At 37.9% G+C, this 20440-nt stretch overlaps 1 protein-coding gene across 2 annotated transcripts; it reads right to left on the reverse strand.

Moving 5' to 3' along the window:
* Positions 1–288: 288 nt before the first annotated feature.
* LOC132641362 (methyl-CpG-binding domain-containing protein 9) lies at positions 289–19407 on the reverse strand. 2 transcript variants are annotated; one of them, XM_060358330.1, is made up of 11 exons: positions 18597–19407; positions 17042–17155; positions 11066–11696; positions 9872–10924; positions 9169–9762; positions 7584–7877; positions 7165–7497; positions 6779–6877; positions 5372–5812; positions 2473–4677; positions 289–1159 (listed from the first exon to the last, which is right to left on the reverse strand). In XM_060358330.1, exons 1-11 carry the CDS (start codon positions 19049–19051, stop codon positions 815–817), a joined length of 6564 nt encoding a protein of 2187 aa, XP_060214313.1. In that variant the 5' UTR covers positions 19052–19407; the 3' UTR covers positions 289–814. The 2 variants fall into 2 exon arrangements, with proteins under 2 accessions (XP_060214313.1, XP_060214314.1); XM_060358331.1 differs by lacking the exon at positions 17042–17155 and having other exon boundaries at positions 18597–19406.
* Positions 19408–20440: the final 1033 nt, after the last annotated feature.

Below are 20440 nucleotides of genomic sequence, written 5' to 3' on the forward strand. Positions count from 1 at the left end.
CGCGTACATAAACTTTCGTCAGTTAGAATCATGCTCAGTGACATGTATCTCATTTTAATTTGAGACTTTCAAGGTTAAATTGTCAAATGCAGGCAAATATTTACTGTTAAATGTGATTGATACTTATTAAGAAATATGTAGCACCGGTCGCAGGCAACAAATATGTATCCCACATGATTAAATCTTGACGGGCACATACATTCGTCCAATTCAGCAAAGATTTGGTCCAATTCTAGGATTAATAAACTCACTTCTAAATCACTTAAAATCTAGTACCTTCAGAAGACATTGTTACCTAAAACAAAGTCCTCTGATTGTATGATATCAGAAGACTTTGGCTGCCTTTTCATTTATCAGGAAGGTTTCTGATGAACAACATTACTCGTCTCTATAAAACTTATATACATGATGCCACTAACAACTGCTCAAACTTGCTATTATATGTACATCAGATGGAACAGTTTAACACGCCCGCCTCTTCCCCACCCACCCCCCCAACCCCCCAAACCCCAAATTTGTATGAAGCCCAAATGCACAATCTTATCGGCATAAAGGCCTTCTGTATGTATACTCGAAGAGAGGCTATGTGCTGGAAGAATTTGGTTAACTTCCAAGTCAAAGCAAAACAGCATCTTTCGAGTTCGCCAAACAATAGATGAAGTTAGTGCACAGCCTGCTCCAGGAGTTTTGGATAGAGGATATTGCACACCTTATGCAAGTCCTTTTTCTGCTTAAACAGTTTCAACCACGGGTACAGCGAGTTCCTTGGGAAAACTGCAGATAATGATGATCTGCTTCACTTTTGTTTCCTGCTTTAGCTGCCACATGAATCTCTTCGCCTCTTGCTTGTCCTGCTACCCTTGGGTCTCGAAGTCTCAGCAGGTTCGGGGTCGAGCAGCTTTTGCCTTGAAGGACTGGCTGTGTTTGTGGGGACAGGATTATGAGGAGGTTCTCTTTCTTCCTTGCAATCTGTCTCTGAGACATCTTGACACGAAAGTTTCTCGTACAAAACAGCAGAGTCCAAGGCATACACACGGAGAGCGAGGGCTGAGAGCGTCGAGATTCTTGCTGCAGCTGAAGGTGATGACCAATACCACCAGTGATTTCTCAAGTACTCGGCTTTGATGGTGTCCTCTAAAATAATTGAGGCTTGAACCACCTGAAGGAGATAAATGAGCACGTAAGTATCAGAATTTTAGGACCAAAAGAAGAAAACTGAGAAATTCGCTGAGAGGTTTAGCTAACAACTAAATTATTATGTGCTTCAACACAAGAAATATATTCTATTTATATCTAGGAATGCACACACTTTTCTTCTTCTTAATAACCAACGAAATCTTCTGTTTCCAGCTTCGAAAATCAGTGAAAAATAAGCTTCTCCTCTCTATCCTTCTCCCTGAAGTACCAGAGAATCTGAATTTCATTTTGGAATACAAGTCCATTCTTAGCTTAAGAAGATATAAACAGAAATTGATAATGAAAGAATCTTTATTCCAAGTCCAACTAGTAGGAGGACTTTAAGTCTACTATATGCGCATGCGTTATTCTTATTCTTCTTGGTGCTTTCTCCATGATATATCGTCACTGAAAAGTCTTTTACTGTCTAGTCATTATTGCGGTTTCTACACATCAAGTGGTGAGATAAAATAGGTCTTTCATGATATTCGCTCCACCAATCTTCAGTGAGACTGGATGGCATGCCGACAACACATCCCACTTTTGCCTATGAATTAACCCAAAGCCCTGGGGGCCTATCTAGGAACTCACATATTAACAAATAAAGGCAGTTGGGAAGGAGTTGAATGTTCCTCTGATGAAACATTCTAAAATAAATGGACTGTATATGCACACAGCTGCAAAATCATCCTCATGAACTAGCTCAGCTGAACATAATTCAAAACACACACAACTCAAGAAAACATTTGAGCACAAGAGCATCCTTCATTTGACAAGAACGGGAAAGGGGGCGTTTGGTTTAGAGACAATTTTTTTCTTTTTCTTTTTTTTTTCTTTTTTTGGAAAAGTTAAAAAGTAAAGGAATAGAATGCAGGGTATATAATGCAGGGTATGTAATGCAGGGAATAGAATGCAGGGTATGTAATGCAGGGAATAGTAATGCAGGGATTATTTCTTGTTGGATGTTCGGTTTAATGTATTAAAAAATATTATATACTGTATAGTTAAAAATATGTGTATACTTTTCAATCAAAATAAAAATTTGTTTACCATTAGGAGGGTGGGTTGTATCATTAGTTGTTTCAATCCATGTGTAACTTATGCAGGTATTGTTTATGAAGAAGGAAAGAGAAGTAAGAACCGAACGTTATACTAATGCAAGATATTATGTGGAGATCAAATCTCCCAAGCAAACAAACCAAACGACCCCTAAGGTCTCTCATAATGCAAGCACCACTAAACTCGAAACGGCCTGCTTAGTCTATAAAGATTCAATCGAACGAACAAAACATTTACCTCATAAATTGTAGCTGCAGATTTTACGAAGGCACGCCATGCACATCTTCTCTCTGATTGTGACCTTGACACTCTCAAAGCTTCTTCAGGTAAAGCCGCATCTATGTCAAGCAAGTTGATTTTAAGACGCCGCAAAATTTCAGAAGCGTAACCTATGAAAGGACGCAGTGAGGATTCCGGAATAATAAAGTACATGTCATCCCCAAATTCAAGGACTTTATCCTTGGTAGAAGAGAACTGATCTCTTCCCCTCTTAGTTGCAGATTTTAGTCTCTCAAACATTGGTCCAACCACAGCTAAGTTATTTCCAGTAGAAATTTTGGCTCCATTCCGAGGTTCCTGCTCTGAAGACAATAAATCTGTAGAATTTCCTGCACATACCTCATTTTCCCTTTGGGAGACCAATCCAAGGGCAGAATCACTTAGATATGGAGATGTGCATGGAACAAATGATGGTGTACCGTTAGACCCAATGAGTCCTATGTCCTTCACCAGCTCCTTGAGAGATGTCGGAGTGATGAACTGTGCTTTGATCTCCTCAAACTTATATGGACATTCTTGTTCGGTTTGATTTTCAGCAGAAGCTGGTTCATTACCATGCTTGTCCCTCCTAGATGCTTCACCATTACCAAGCTTCTTGCTCTTGGAAGCTTGAGACACGTCAATATTGCTCAACGAATTCTCCTGCAGTGTTTCATTTTTTGCCGTTCTTTTCCGCTTAGGAGGTTGTTCGCTTGTTTCCCCATTCCGCTGAATGGGTGAATCAATCCTGCACTTGTCATTTGCATGCTTCAGACGTTCCGCAGCATTGGAAAATGTTTGGTGGCAAGACAGACAATGAGGTCTAGACGGCCATAATGGTTCTAGACACTCGCACCTGTATAATCCACCATCAAAAGAAACTCTCACTTTGACACCCATATCCTTGCAGATATCCATTTCCTCTTCTGCTAAGCAACCGTTAATCTTCTTTTTAATTGCAGTAACGGCTCTGGTGACGAGAGAATCAGAACTGAAACAGGAACCAGAATCCTCAGAGGGGATAGAAGTGCTCGGTCTTACCTTGTTATGGACTTGACTGTCCGAATAGCTGGATTTTTTGGTTCTATTATCCTGCCACTGCAAAATGGCCTCCTTCAATTCTTTCTCTCTCGTGTCATCCTCTCTTAGCCATCGACGAAGTAGTTCAACCTCAACATCAGATTTATAAGATGTCCACTGATCAAGATTAGGCATGCCCATATTCTCCCAAGGAGCAGATGAATCTAAAACACCATTTTCTCGTGAACTTTCTACACCATAAGACCACAAACGTCGAGATGACTCCGGCTGTGTACTTGTACTGCCATTAGCAACTATTTGTAGTGAAGTAGACCTGCCACAACTCCAGTAGAGTCTGCCCTCAGAATCCTGTCCCATATATTCCTTCCTAACAGAAACCTCCTGAAGTTCTACTTCTTTGGCAGCAATTGAGTCCTCCAAAGCACGAATCTCATTCTTCAGATCAGATATCTCAAGAAGGTATGCTTGCGCCAAATTTGGGTCAGCTTGTATGGAACACTGACGGCTGTATTTTGTGGTAGGTGTGTGCTCAGCCATATGGTTGCTCATGGAGCCTGACAAAGTATTGCCAGGCACCAAACGAGCAGCAAACAGCAACACACCATTTGAACTACTTTGTGCGGACTCCAAACAATTGCCAGGAACTTGAATATTTTCTTGTTGGAGGGTAGATATGGACACGTCATTTTGCAAACTAGCTTCTTCAGTACCACCTTTTGCAGGGGATGAAGTATTCAGAGACCCTGTATCATCCTTCAACAACTGCTGATGCTGTGAATGGTTGATTGAATCAGGAGAGTTTCTAATATGATTGCTGCCATCATCCAGCTGTCTACAACCACCAGAGATGGACGAGTTATGGCTGCCACTGTCAGGCTCCTGTACCTTCAGTTTACAGTCATTGGACCGTAGAGACGCTAATGCATCTGATCCTCCGTCTCCACTGCTCCGACCATTACTCTTCAGTTTTGCAAGGCTTCCAGTCAAAATTTCCTCTCTGCATTTTAGAAGCTTCAGCTCAGCACTGAGGCTACGCAGTTTCTGCTGCAATTCAGCAGACAGAGAGGCGCTTCGGTCAATATGATCACGAAGAAAGGCTGAATTCAACACCTCGTCACACAGGAATTTAAGAAGGAAAATTCTCTGCACCATGGAGAAAGAAATAGTACATGTCAAATTAGGTTAGGAAAAGCTGCACATAATTCATGTTCTACTTCGATGTTATGCCCAATACGCAATCATAGAATTTAACAAAAAAATTCTGCATGCGGCACAGTTCTCCTTATCACAATCAAATGAAAATTGAACATTAACATGTATATACCGCACAAAGCTCAGTTTTTTTCCAGAAGCCAGCAACAAATTTTAATGTCTGATATCATTAGGTTGAAGACTCTACTCTCAGCATGCTACACATTCAAGTCAAGCAGTGCAAGCATGTAAAGTGTGCAAGCTACAGAGTAGAGTGGAGTTATGTAGACAAACCATACCTTTTCTATGACATGAATTTCAGATGTCTACAAATCATTACACACTTGTTTGATAATTCCATGCATATTTCTCATGTTATAGAAGTTTAATGTGAGATATTTCAAATGTCTTAGACATTTGGAGACACACTCCAATAATTACTTCAAAACATTTTTCCACCATTACCAATATAATTAACAAGTCAATTAAACTTGGAAGACATTGCAAAAAACAGAAAGGGAGACAAGTGAGACAAATACTTCTTTCAAGAATCAAGCAAAGATATTATTTCGTACATCTTCCAACAGCAAACAGGCTAACATTGTGACATCAACATAGGAATACAGAAGAAAGTTAAAGAACATACATCCTCCCGTGGAAGTTCCCAATATTCTTTCAACTCCATTGTGCTTGTTAATCGAGAAAGTGCATCCATAATCTTGAGAGTTAGTTTTTTTCTGTGCAACCTCCTTTTAATGCATTGACGAATAATATGAGAACCAGAAGAAGCATTCAGGGACTGTGATTTCTTAGCTTCACAATCGGGGCAATACCAATTCCCCCGAGGAACTTTAACCAGCGGAGGATTTAAGCAATACGTATGGTACTCCGAATCACATTTATCACAAAGAAGACAATTGACGTCATCTTTATCCATGCCACATACTTTACAGATTCCTTCCTCCCAAGGGGCTTTAGGAAGTAGGCTCTCATTCACATGAGCTAGGAGTTCATCTCTCGTTTTTGCAGCTTCACTGCTTAAACTGCTGTCATTTGAACACTCGATTTTCTGGACTAGGGGAAGAACCTGGGAGACATGACCAAGCCAAAGCTTAGTTAAACAACAACAATGACAATGGTTTAACCAAAGAAGTTGAATCACAAACTCAATGGAGCAAAGGTTCAACTCTCAACCAAAATATTAGATTACTGAAAAAACTAAACTGAGTGAGTCGGATAAATTTCAAAAACAAATTTCCTCCAAAAGCAATATCATAGTCTAAAGGGTTTTGAATCCAAGCATAAAAAAGTGAATCGACCAACTCTAGTACCATACTGCTCATCTTTTTGCACCTCTTATCAATCTCATGAAACATTGACTAATTATTCATGCCAGGATATATAAATGATTAGACAAGGAATAATTTAACTTTTCACATGCACCAACCAGAAAGTACTACCGGGTCCACGGCTTCAAGAAGCCAATACCGCACTTGACATACTGAAATAATAAACATTTTGTATTCTTCGTTTCCACTCTGAGAGGAGGTTGACTTATTACGTACTCATGAGGGTCCCTATTTGTATGGAGGATTGGATCTCTTCTGTTGAGAACCATATTATGGTGTAGGTTCTCTTCTGGTATAGGGCTTGTATATGGGGTTTCCCCAATTGTTAATAAAATTATTTATCTTACAAAAAAAAAAAAAAAAAAAAAAGGAGTTCAGCCTATTGCGGAGTGGCTCAACTTCCTTTCTTCGAACTGAACTACCACGACATTTGCTAACTGCATCAGACTCTTAGGATGAAAGAAGACTAGCTTTTAGATTGGATTCCTTTCCTCAACTGAAGTATCAAATTACTTTCACCCATATCATTTCGGCTCTTGCCTAAATAGGAAGAAACATCATGCTTATCTAAAAGGGAACTAGTACTACTACTACACTGTAAATTAAAAAAAAAAAAAAAAAAAAAAAACAACCATATAAAATAGTTCAAGGCAAAGCGATTCTTTCCTGCTTAAAAAAATAGGGATAAAGGCTAGAAGACAAACCTCTTTTTCATAATCTTCCTCGAATTTCTGCAACAAAGATCCAGCTAAATCAAGCAAATTGGACTTGTTGCAGTACGCAGTCCTTATATTATGCCAAACCTAAAAGAAGAAAAGAATAAGCAATATTGATCGTTTCTTGCCATTAAATCAAAGATACTGAAGTAAAAAGAGAAGGATCAAATGAAAAATTGCCACAAAAACTTGAACTAATCATGCATCTTTCTAAGTAAAATGATCCAGTAAATCCCAGATATCTAAGAATATAGCTGTGGCAACAACTACACACAGTTTTATACATACTGCAAATGCAATCTTATTTAAGAAACCAGAGTTGCACCTCTCTTTAATGTATCAGCGAAACCATCTATACATGTTAAAAGAATTACCTCCCGCACATCATCGATGAAAGATTCATGTGATCCCCCGTAGGATCCAGCAGCCAACTTCAGATCAATGGTCCTGAAGTCTAAAGGCCGAGATACCATTGCCGGATGCCCAAGAAGCCCCTCATCGTCATCATTAGGGTTCAGAACAGATCTTCCCAAGAGATTGCAGAAGACTTTATCTTTATCTTCTTTAACAGCTCGCCGCAGTATAATCCGACATTGTTTCATAATGATATCAGACACAGAGGTAGAACTCTTTACCTTTACTTCCTTCTCAGGTTTGGAAGAAGTAGTTTCACTGTTAACATCAGCCAGGACAGAAATTACTGCTCTCTGCATCAAGTTATTTTGATTAAAGGTTAGTCGTTTTACAAAGCTGACACATTTAATACATATTCAAGATATTCATCATGCTGCACCTTGGTTGGCCCTGATGCATTTCCCTTGTAAACTTCCTTACTAATCGAGTACACCAATTTTTCCCTTGCCCATTCAGGTGGATCTTTTTCCAAAGCCTCATTGATACATTTCCTAATACGAGCCCCCACATTTGTAGGCAGCTTCCGTACTGGCTCCAGTGCCTTTGCCCACTCTGGGACTTTTCCATCATCAGCGTCGGCTCCTTTGGCATCAGATTCTTTCTCATCAATGGAAACAAAAATGCTTCCCCTCTTCAGTGATCCAAATATTTGCTTTGTAGCCTCTGCAAGAAGCTGAAATCACACACTTGAGAATGTTTTAATTTTCACAAACCTCAGATAACAGGAGAAGCAGGCACATTGAGAAGACAACAATGTGTATACATTTACCAACAGCCAGATGGCTAAAAAATGGACACAAGAAATTCACTCTTCAAGTAGGGTATGAAACACACAAAGCAGGTATGACAAGAACAAACACATTAGTTTAACATTGACAAGAAGCTTAAACTATTTAACATTGACAAGAAGCTTAAACTATATTACATTGACAAGAAGTCGACTGTATATCCAGCTCTAAAGACAAGGTAAAAGTGGAAAGCTTTTAGGAAATAACTTTAAGAGGTCTCTTTAAGTGTGTTCCCATATGGAATAAAGAACACAGAATATGAAAAATAGAAAGAACAAGGTGGCTCGTCCAAAATAAATATCTCAAGCAAAGCATACATAATAATACTAATTGCACTTCTTAACGATTAATAAATCAATAGTATTGGCACACTTACGGATCACAAGTTTAAAACAAATATGTTGTAGAGGAATTTATTGGCACACTTGATTTTCTGTACACTTCTGGAGCAAATATGATACTCAATTGATATTGATGATTGAATACTCTTTGTGGAGAATCATTTTTTTTTTTTTTAATTTCTGTAAGACTCAAAATATTTTTGTATACACCTTGTATGTGGGTGATTTTCCCCAACACTTCAATAAGCTATCATCAAAATACTCTCAGTATAGAGAATGAGAATGCTACAGCCTACATGCAACAGGTGTAAATCTTAAAATTGCAGCTTAAAGGGGACACATTCTCCTCTTCTACGGATTGTACATCACGTCAAAAATTGCACCAAAATAACAAGTATTACTCCACAGAATGAGCTTACAATTGTCATTAACTTGTTAAACGTATAATAGCAATGCACATAAAATGTAGGCATTTCTGCATATTCGCATGTTCTTAATGCACCATAATCAACTATTACTTCCATCCTTTATTTAAACTAGGTCAGCATCTAGCGAGCCAAGTTAAGCTAGATGTAGCCTCACAAAATGGAAATTCATGTGCATTTTTAAAATTAATGACATCTTGAGATTCTGATCATCTTATTATGTGAAATCAGTTAAAAGATTTTGGCAAAACATGACATAGTATCACCACAAGTATTGTGATGGAAGAGAGATTACTTTGATGACAACATGAAAACAAGGCAAAAGGGCAACAAAAAGTACATATTTAGATTCCTCAAATCAAGAAACAGCCATGTGCCATCACACGGAAAGAAATATGAACTGATCTTACCATTGCATCAGCCTCTAATGCAGCAACTCCCGTAAGAGAGCCACAAAGCGTCCCACCATCACCTTGTAAGCAATGAAATACCTTCCCACTCTCCCGGCAAGCAATTTCTGGAGACTCAAGATTAACTTCCATGGTCCACACTGCTAACATGTACCTCCGAGCAATTTCAGGCCATGTAACTTCATTAATGGGAAGCATATCAAGTCTCGTTTTTTTGAGAGTCGCTAAATTGTCAGCATCTTTTTTCCTGCCTCTTCTAGATTTGAACCCTCCTGCACCATAATTCGGATCGACATAGACAGCAACTTTTGAGACCAGCTCGGTGACGAGAGCTTTGAGCAGTAGACCATGAATCTTTGCCAAAAGCAAACGAGTAAATCCAATAGATTGATGAAAACCCAATCTACCAGATAGAGAGTCCATTTCACCTCTTGCTAAGGCGATCTCCCTGACATCCTGAATCTCGAGTGTGGGCATTTCGATTGAACTTGTTTTATCTGTCCATGGACCAACTATTTCCTCTTCAAGTTCTTCAAATGAAAGTGGAGCTTCCAGCCCCAAGACTTCTGAAAACCTCAACAAGAATTCCCAAACCTAAACACATTTGATAAAATAAAAATGAAAAAGATTCAAAAAAGAAAGAGTAAGCATATGGGAACATCCAATTCCTTTCTAAACAACAAACTCGAAAGTTACAAGATACCTGGAGAGTGTCACCTATCAAAAATGCAGGAATCTTTGTGCTAAGCGGCTTTCCAGCAATACAGGGACGCCTGATGTCAGCGTCCCCCATATGATTTTTGCGTGTTCCAGAAATTCTCAAAGATTCGACAGCTTCCCTCTCATCCTGCATGTGATTCTTTCTTTTAGCCTGCAGGAACCCATTTCTGACTGTTTGCAGAGTTGTGTTGTGCTTTCTCTTACTAACACTTTTATAATTAGTGCATGCAGATACACCAGGAAGCTGTTCTATAATTTCTTGCACGAAGTCTGCATCTAGTCCAAATCTGTCTTGCTCTAACCACTTCACTAACATTTCACAAGCAATTTTAAAATCGAAATTGCTCTGCACTAATCTTGGAAAGTTAAAAGTGCCACCACAGTAAGAGAACTTGGACAATGAACCTACTTCACTCAGCTCTTTTTCATCCATTTTATCTACCTCATGACTACAGCAGAATTGGATTACACCTTTTTGCTTATAAGCAGCAATGCATGCATGCAGAAGATGCTGGGAAGCCATTTCCCACACAGAAGATGTAGATCTTCCTTCCACAACAAACTCCCCCACACTGTCCCCTTGCCCAATAACACCAGGACATACCTTTCCAAACTTTCCAGGTAATGAATTCAACCACTGCATATTTTCAGTGTCACAATTCAGATCTGGTGGGTCGCACTCTTCTAGCATCACCTGGATGGAAGAACTCTCCTCATCATCCAGCATAGAAGTTACAGAATTACCATTTTCCACATTATCTTCGCCAATACGAGAATCGCATCTAGATGTTAAAAGGACCGTCGAACCAATTGGGATAGACTGCAGGCTGCATGGGTACCTCTTGACCTTGAAAACTGGGCCAGGATCCCCTCCATCAGCAACCTCACAAGTAAAAAAAGATCCTGTAATTCTGTCATGCCAGCTAGACAAGTAACCCACAGGCCATATCTCACTAGTGCTGTGATATGATGGTCGAGGGTCAACATTTCCAGCTTGCATAAGAAAGAAGTCCTGAAACTGAACTGGATAGCCATCCTGAAAGAACAGGCAAACGTAAGTCAGTAAAAATGTCAAGCAATTAAGACACTACCTGATTCTTCGGACTATGAGGAGATTAGAAATGCAAAAACTAGCACGGCAGTATTAAACTAAATATTGGTAATAGGATGAACATACACTTGGATATATACTCTTGGCTATAGAACCACCATTATGGAAGAAGTTGCCCCCAGGAGAATTCCGACTTTGTTCAGACTTGCGGGCTTTAGCAGAACCTGAAGCTAATTTACTTCTAAAGACATTTGGCAATCCCTCACGAACTAAAGTAAATTTACCGCCATCAACCTCCACAGATTGGTACAACCCCATATGTTGAGCAACATCATCAGGCGACTCAAAGGAAGTTCCTTTTGGTCCAACATATACTGGATAAGTCTTGCATCTTTTGTCACAATACTTAATATCCACATGCCAGCCATCATCTAGATGGCCTTTCATCCCAGCAATATATTCTCTAAGTTCTTGAAGATAAATTTCACGCGTTCTTGGTAGAACAAATTTCTTTGCAGTGAAATCACATACACGATTCCTTGAATCATACATCAATACTGGATCTGTTATGCTTAGATTTATCCGGTCAGAATGAGGTCTATCGAGAGCTGTGTCCTCCAATTGTGACTTACGAATATCCCCTGTAAGTGAGGAAGCCTTCTGAAAATTGAATCCATTCTCCCTATATACCAAAAAAGAGCTTGTTGGGGCATTGAAGGAACGGCCAGTAGAAGAGAAACTTTTCATAGCTTGGAATCTGTGAACACCAGCAATATACATAATATCAGTTTATATGTCCCAGTTACTCCTAAAGCAACCCGTAGAGGGAAAAAGTGAACCCAAAGCATTAAATAAACCTGATCTACCGCATTTCAATATTATGGAAGACAAATCGCACTAATATCCAAATACACTATTAATCCACCTAGATTTCTGAAACAAAGTTAGGATACACTATTAATCGCACTAATAAGTAGATAGATCTATAAGATCTAAGTTCTAAGATCTAAGATCTACATTCTGCTGCAAGATGCCCAAATGGATTATTGTTCCTTCTCTATTAGTCAGAGTAAGTTCATTGCTATTTTGTCCTTGTACCGAGGGTCTACCGGAAACAGCCTCTCTACCTCCCAAGGTAGGGGTAAGGTCTGCGTACACTCTACCCCCCCCCCCCCAGACCCCACTTTGTGGGATTCCACTGGGTATGTTGTTGTTTTGAGAAGGGGAAAAGAAAGAATTCCATCTCAAAAGAATGAAAGAGAACAGGAAATGGCCAGCAATCTCAAACTGAATTTGAAAAGCGGCAGCCGGCAGGGTGCTGCATTTCTTTTGCGACCCTTTTGTATACTTTTACTTAGTAAATCGGCTGGACACCACGACGGTATCTCATTAATGTATTACTGTTAACCTAAAAGATAAAAAGAATTAGAAAGAGAAACATCTTGAGGCCCCTTCATAAAATCAAGATATTACTGTTAAATAAATGGACCTTGGGCCTATAAGGATACAAAATTGCCTCCCACCCACCGATGCGGCACTTAGAAACGGACCTTGGGCCTATAAGGATACAGATTTGCCTCCACCCACCAATGCGGGACTTAACACTTCCCTCACGCCCAGGACTTGACATCTGGTGTGTGGACAATATATGATGGAGGCCCAATCGGGTGAAACAAGACTTGGATGGGCCTGTCTCTGATACCATGTTAAAAATTTGGACTTTGGCCCTAACTCAACCCCAAAAGCTAGCTCAAGAGGTGAAGATTGCCCAAGACCATATAAGGATACAAATTTCCCTCCCACCCATCAATGTGGGACTTTTAACAAGTACTATGTTCAAATCGAGCTAATTTGCAGTTACCTTAAATGTTAGGTAAGAGGCATTGGTTAGACTTAAATAGAAATGAATTAAAAATGGAGATGACGATACTTTTGACTATAGTATAAAAGTAGATACCTTATTTTACCAAGAGATTTGAGTAATTATTAACGGGTGTCAGCAAAAAAGTTGCATCTACTTATTTCGGAAGGAAGACACGTCGCCCTTACGACTGCTAGCAATGACTGAAAAGTTGCCCTTACGATTGCTAGCAGTGACTGAATTAAAGGCCTAAGGTATACCAGTAACTGTATTAAACTTAATAGCAATGACTTTTGAGGAGTTATTCATTCAAAACATCCAATCATAGGTGGACAAAAGTTTGGACAGCACAAAACAAGAACGGATATTAGAATATAGGGAATACATACATTGAAGTAACTCATTGACTTTAACTTCTCACCCCAATATTGAACCTATTCAACTCAGCAATTGTCTTTATTTGATTGAGAATAAAAAATCTAATGATGCACGATATTGTCTCTTTTCCGTTAATGTCTGGAAAATCATACGGATAGTACTTTTAACTTTGGATTGTTGAACATTTGATTTATTTGCGACTAGTTATTTTTATCTTCACCGTGAAAGCCAAAAGAGGGAAGAAACTGTTGCAAGTAATTAAGCTTAGCTTGGATTCAGGCAAGGCATATTTTATCGGAAGATTCTGGATATGGTAGCACAATATTTTCCATTCCTGTATTTACTAGAGAACCTTATTTGTATAGGCTTAATTACATTTCTTCTTTGGAGGACCAAAGAAGAAAGTTTTGGATCGACGCTCTTTTTCCTCATCCATGAGTTTGTCCACAAAGCAAGTTATTTACTGGAAGTATTGTAGGGGGGAATGAGATCTGGAAAAGGGAAAAGGAGAGAAATGAGAATAGCTGGTTAGTTTATTTCCCACATGAAACTACTACTCCATTCGCCTCAGGTGTAAAACCAATTGCCCAATGTTTGCAGAGTAGTTCAACTTCATACCTTTTCTTTATATATGGTTTCTCCCAAAGAGGTTGTATTCCTTTAGGTTATTAGTATCGGAATGCTGAAGAACATCTTTCGCTAGAAGTGTTACTATAATATTACATGCTGGTACATAGCTTGATAGAAAAATTACCAACTTGACCCTTAGCCCTAGTATCATATTTGGTTATTTATTAAAAATTCCCTTATGGAGGGGAAGGATGGATTGTTAGTGTGGAAGATTTAGAAGATATAAACAAAGGACATGTAAGGTTAGGTTCCATTTGTATACTTGGGGGGATCTGCCATATCTTAACCAAAACCTTCGCATGGGCTCAACGAGCACTTGTATGGTCTATAAATTATATGGAAAAAATTTGTGAGGAGTAATTTCCTGAGGATAGAAATGGAGTTTATAGTCTACCTCTGGGGGTACTTAATCGATTTTGCCACAAAGGGTTAAATCATCTAAAATTTGAATCACTAGTAGACCATCAGCATAGACAACAAGAAGCCTTTTTGGATGGGCTTAAAAAAAGTAGCTTATAAGCTGCTTTTTTTAAGCTAAGCCAAACGGGCCAACTTATTTTTTTGGGCTTATTTTAAGCACAAAATGGCTTATAAGCTGGCCAGCCAAACACTCAAAAAAGCTGAAAACAGCTTATAAGCTGTCTTCAGCAACTTATAAGCTAAGCCAAACGGGCTGATGATATATCCTACAGACTATGTTGGTCAGACTCTTCAAATTTACCGTCGGCTGGGTGTCAGATCCTCCAAAATAGTGCATTTTAGGAGGATTTGAAACGGATGCAGCAGCAACTTTGAAGACTCTGAGCAACATCGCTTACGGGCTTGTCGGCTTTGATCGTTGCAGAGAGTGTGCAAAGGATATGTAACTGCTCTTAAAACTGATAATCCAGGAAATGCAAATTTTGAATGCGCATATTTGTTATCGCTGGCTGATGAGAATCGACCAAAAAGGAATAGGAATAACGCGAGAAGATGCAATAGGAAATTTTCATGAAAATGGAAGATGGAGAGTTCCATTGAGTGAAAAAGGTATCTTGAACACCCAAGAGATTGTGAAGTCCTACTAAAGATATTATCTCAGATCATCATTATATGATCAAAGATAAAGCTCAAAGACACAGTTAAATCACTTTTCTCCATTGAAAGCACGACGCAGCAACAAGAATGGGACAAACATCCATAAGAAGAACTACAAAATAATTGGAAAGTCCTACTAAAGACATTTTATACCCATATCATCATTATAAGATCAAAGATAAAGCTCAAAGACAGAGTTAAGGTCACTTTTCTCTGTTGAAGACATGGCATTTCTCAAAGCAGCAACAAGAATGGGATAAATATCCATTAGAAGAACTATCAAAATTTCCCTCACTGAAGTACCAAAGAAGATATGCTCAAGGATCTGCCTTGGCCAAGTTCTGTAGTTCCAATTTCAGGGAAAGCATTTTGAGTTTCTCTTCTTGGGACTGCATTCTGCCTTCCATGAATTGCTCCAGTAGAGATCAGAAATTGTTGAAGAAACAACAAGATCTTTCTTTCGTCCCTTCCCGGCGATCGAAAAATAAAAAATGGTTAATATATTCAAGATAATTATGATCATCAATCAGTTGATTCGTTCTCATTCATTGAATTAATCCGTGGTAAAAATATCAGAAACGAAGGAACATTGTTTTTGCAAACGTGAATCAAATTTATTTATTTTTAAACATTTTTTCCTAAAAATTGAACACCCCAATTGCTAAACTACGAAGCCATGCTTGAAACATAGTATAGATCTAATACGCTTTTTCCCTTTGACAATGTGTTAGTTGCTGCATTCCTAATCTATACTTGGAAAACAGTATAGATCTCATGCTCTTTCTTCCCTTTGACAATATATTGCTAAACAGTATTGCTACTAAGCCATGCTTGAAACATAGTATAGATCTAATACGCATTTTTTTTTTTGAAACTGGTACTATTAGTATAGATCTAATACGCTTTTCCCTTTGACAAGGTGTTAGTTGCTGCATTCCTAATCTATACTTGGAAAACAGTATAGATCTCACGCTCTTTCTTCCCTTTGGCAATATATGAAATCTTCAACATTGACCTTCCTGCTCTACACTCTACTGCTTACACGCAACTATTCTCCAAGTTATTTAGGTTGCTAACGATGAACTAATGATGAAAGTTTTGTTTTTAAACTGTGGTGTCCGGGCTAGCTTGCGCGCACCACGACTAATTCCACGGGGTACCTGCTACGTTCCACCAGCACAAGCACCGGGTAACTTTGTCCATAAAGTCTTGGACAAATGAGACGAAATGACCTACTATTATGTGTTGACATTTTAATCAGAGACCTCATGGTTCTCAACTCACTTCATTGACCACTAGGCCACACCCGGTGCGATGAACTAATGACGAAAGTACACACCTCAAAGCATCTATGATTCTTCCCCATCCATGCCACCTAACACACAGAAGCTGAGACTGTTCTCACACAATTTCATCAGTTCTTTCTACATCTGACAGCAAAAAAGTTCCTACACAGTCATTGGCACACTACCCATCTCACCCCAAAATATATTCTAAAATGTCCCACAATTGTCCAGGACGATGCAAATACAGATCTACATTCACCTTTTCTGCATTTGTTTCAATACATGCTATAAAATCTTTTTTTTTTTTTTTTTGAAACAGGTAACATTTACAAGCTATAAAATCTTGCCACTACGGATAAGATGTGAAGTGTTAACTTTCTGGTACAACAAGGGCTCGTTCACCATACTTCAATTAAATTACTTCTTCCCATGTCACCTCTTCCTCTTTTTTGTACTTCCATAACCATTTAGAAGCAAATTCTGGCGGTCAAGTTTTAAATCTTCATTCACTTGGCCCAAAAGAAGGTTCCAAATTCCCCATTCCCATTCATCACCCTTCTTGATTCAGATAACTATCTACCATCCTTCCAAGTGGTATGATTTATTTCTTTGTTACCATCCAACAATGTGTTTAAAAGCTAATGCAAAGAGAGACAAGGTTCATTGGGCTTGAAGCGAAAAAAACAAGAAACGATGCACACAATTTTTTGAAGTGAAACGCACATGTCACGGAAAATTAAAACTTGCCAAACATATATGAATCTAGAAATATAATAATCAAATTGCAGCTACAATGACTACTTCGAGCGTCTAGTATACAATAACGTTGATATTATCCAACTCCTCAAAGATGGGATTCAAAGACTCGACCTTTTCACATCAGGATCAGTTTGCTCGACATTGTTAGAAGCACACACTTCTCTAAGGCTCATGGCTGCCCCCAGAACGCGATGACTCCTTGCTTCGCATCTCGAGGAAATGACACTAATAATATTGTCATCCAAAAGAAATTTCTCCAGATTTTATCAGACTCTCTGACTACCTTTGCAAGTATCAGAACTCATACCTCATAAATATATAGGTACGGAGACCCTTAATAATTTGGAAGTGTGAGAGAAAAGACAATATGCATTTTGGGACTAAATATCAAATTTCTATGACTCCATTTTAGACGTACCATAAAATTTGTACCATTCAATCAATCATTTCAAAAAAAAACTTCCATAATTGTAAGGAATTCAAATTCACGTAACTACTGAAATATAAAACTTAGGTTTACTTTTTTGATAATATTGGCCTGAGAGTAAGTTCTAACTGGAGTAAGAAAAGGTCAATGAGGATACATACAGCGGTCCCTACCTATTTAGGACTGAGGCATAGTTGTTGATATAATTTTTACTTTATCAGACTAACTTCCCGATGTTAATTTAATATTTTATTACACTAACTGCTAAAGTCGAATTAACATCTCAAACTACCAGTCCAGTCAAATACCACTATATAAAATGGGATAAAGGGACTGAGATAGCATCTAGAAGATGAGAGGCGTCAGCAAGGACCTTCCAACTTAAGTTGAGGCCACACCAAATTGGTCTGATATCAAAGCGCTGCTATCGTTTGCATTTTGGAAGATGTCAATACACTGACAGTCAAGTACTTGTTTTCCCTCTTGATGTGACACCGCCGATTAGTTAAAACAGATGACACTTTACATATAATAAGGGACTCTTTATCAAAAATGTTCACATAGTAGGGACTGGAGAGAGAGGAGTCCTATCCCCACTTTCTAAAAGACTCACTAGACAAACCAATGAAAAAGAGATTGAATTCTAATGCTGTCATCAGATCTTAATATGAATCTTTTATTTTCATTCCTTTAGTTTAGGATAACATATCAAAGAAACAATAGAAAGAAAAAACCAAATTCCAATCAAAGACTACTGATTCCGTGGAATGAGGTTCAGCAACCTATGTCGAAACACAACTATTTCATTTATCAAAGTACCACACCGTATCTAGCAATTAAAACACCAAACATTTCTTTAAAAACAAACCAAAAATTCAATCAAATACAATAAAAAATACAGTCTAACATCAAGAAACCCAAGATCCACAACTCACACTCACAAAGTTTGAACCTTTATGTAAATATATCAACAAGCATTGCTATAAATAATCCAATCACAGTCTAACATCAAGAAACACAACTCACGCTCACAAAGTTTGAACCTTTATATACACAAACACAACAAGCATTGCTATAAATAATCAACAGACATCACATCAACAAACCCCAAGATATACACAACTCACAAAGTTTAAACCTTTATATATACATATACATAACAACAAGCATTGCTATAAATAATCGACGATTCGTGTTTATACGTAGATAAAAGGATAAATAAAGAAGTAAAATCCATACTTGTTTGCCACACGTTCTTGCTCCAATTCTCTTACAACAGGCAACTCATCATTCAAGTCCACACACATGCTTTCTCCTTCCTCCATCAATTCCCGTGGCGGCGATGCATTCATATCCAACACCGGCACAGCATTCATATCCAACACCCCACTTACCCCGCCACCCCCACTTACCCCACCACCCCCACTACCCCCACTCAACACACATTTAAAACACTTCCATTCCTCTTGCTGACCCCACCTCCTAGAACCTGAACCTGAACCCGAACCCGACTGGCAAGAACTACAGACCCGAACATTCCTAACCGGGTCGGGTTGACCCGGTTCATTCTTGACCCGGGTGGGTTCCGGATTATCCAAGAATGGAGCGGAAACAACAACCCTTTCTCTCGGTGAAGGCAAAGGAGCTTCGTTAAGATCGATATGAAAAGGCAAAGGACGATTGCTGTTCTTCATTTTCTTCTGAAAAACAAGAAGTAGAAATCTGTATTATTATTATTATTATTATAATTGTGAGAGTGAAATAATTTTCTGTTTTGCTCAAAGACATCAACAAGCATTATATGTAAAGAAGAGGTGCTCTATATATAAAAGGGGTGTTGGGGGTTTATAGGTGATTTAAGCAAAAATGGGATTTTGTGAATCCAAAAAACAGATGTGTAACGTAAATTGGTAAGAGACAAATTTGGGAAGACATGTGTATTAGTGAGTGAGTTTGTACTTGTCGAAAGAGAAGAAGGAAAGTGAAGAGAGGTTTGTGTTTGGGTTTGGCCTTTTTTTTTTTTTTTTTTTTTTTTTTGTGGTTTCTCGAAAATGGAGAAAAGGGGTCGTAGAGATGCTGGAGATGGTGTTGTACTTTGCTTTGCTCTAATGACCAAATTACCCTTTTCTTTATTTTATCTAAAAATAAATGTTTATTTTTGTACTAGTATTTTTATTTTTGTAATTACACGACCAGTCTCTTCAGGAACATCCGGAATACGGGGATAATAGTATAAAGTAAATAATTTGTTGTGTCTAATTAAAATGCACAAGGTGGTAGTATAAAGATATGTATAATGTTCGTATATACTCATAAACTAATTCCTTCGGGAACATCCGATGAAAAATAAATTTTATTAATAGGGAGTAATGGTTTACATTAAATTTAACTATGGTAATGTTAAAAATAAAGTACATCATTTGTAATTTCTAATTTAAAATGCACCAGGTTGTATAAAGATAAATATTATCTTTTTATTTTTGCTTTAGATATATATTATGTTCGTATATATAAACTAATGATTGATTCTCAATAGCGTAACAAGGTAGTTGTATATAGTGTATACACCTTAAATCGTTCATAACATAATAATTGTGGTACTTGAAAATCGTTAGCATTTGGACAATATTTAGTTGAAATTAGGAAAAAAATCGGTGTTAAAAAATGATATTTGCAATGCATTCTTGACTATATTTTGAATAGTTACAACTTGGACTTTTTAGTGTTCGGTATTTACCTAATAGTTTCACTATTTGATAAGTATAGTCAAATGGGTGGTAATTTTGTTATTTTGAATTTTAAAAATTTATTTTCAATTTTTAACCTTTTTTGAATTTGGACATTTGTTATGAATTATAGGATTATGCTATCTACTAGTAATAAAGAGTTTTTCCTTTTTTGGATTTGTGATTCTTGTAAGATTACAAATTTAAAGTAAATAACAATAATGTATTATAAAAACTTACAACGTAATAAATAAATAAAAATCGTGAGATAAATACACAATGACAAGAGAATACAAGTATGGTGTAGTACTTTGGTTTGGACTTTGAATGCAATGACGAAATTACCCTTTTGTGTAT

Source organism: Lycium barbarum, chromosome 5 (genome assembly GCF_019175385.1).
Source record: "Lycium barbarum isolate Lr01 chromosome 5, ASM1917538v2, whole genome shotgun sequence".
In the NCBI taxonomy this organism is placed as follows: domain Eukaryota; kingdom Viridiplantae; phylum Streptophyta; class Magnoliopsida; order Solanales; family Solanaceae; genus Lycium; species Lycium barbarum.

What these genes read in the sequence shown, in the direction of transcription:
- LOC132641362 (XM_060358330.1), bottom strand. Translation starts at nt 19,051, where the DNA reads ATGAAGAACAGCAATCGTCCTTTGCCTTTTCATATCGATCTTAACGAA. An exon ending in ATGCATCAGGGCCAACCAAG is followed by an intron (nt 7,498 to 7,583) that starts GTGCAGCATGAT and finishes AACTTGATGCAG; the next exon opens with AGAGCAGTAATTTCTGTCCT. An exon ending in CTGCAGCTACAATTTATGAG is followed by an intron (nt 1,160 to 2,472) that starts GTAAATGTTTTG and finishes TATCTCCTTCAG; the next exon opens with GTGGTTCAAGCCTCAATTAT.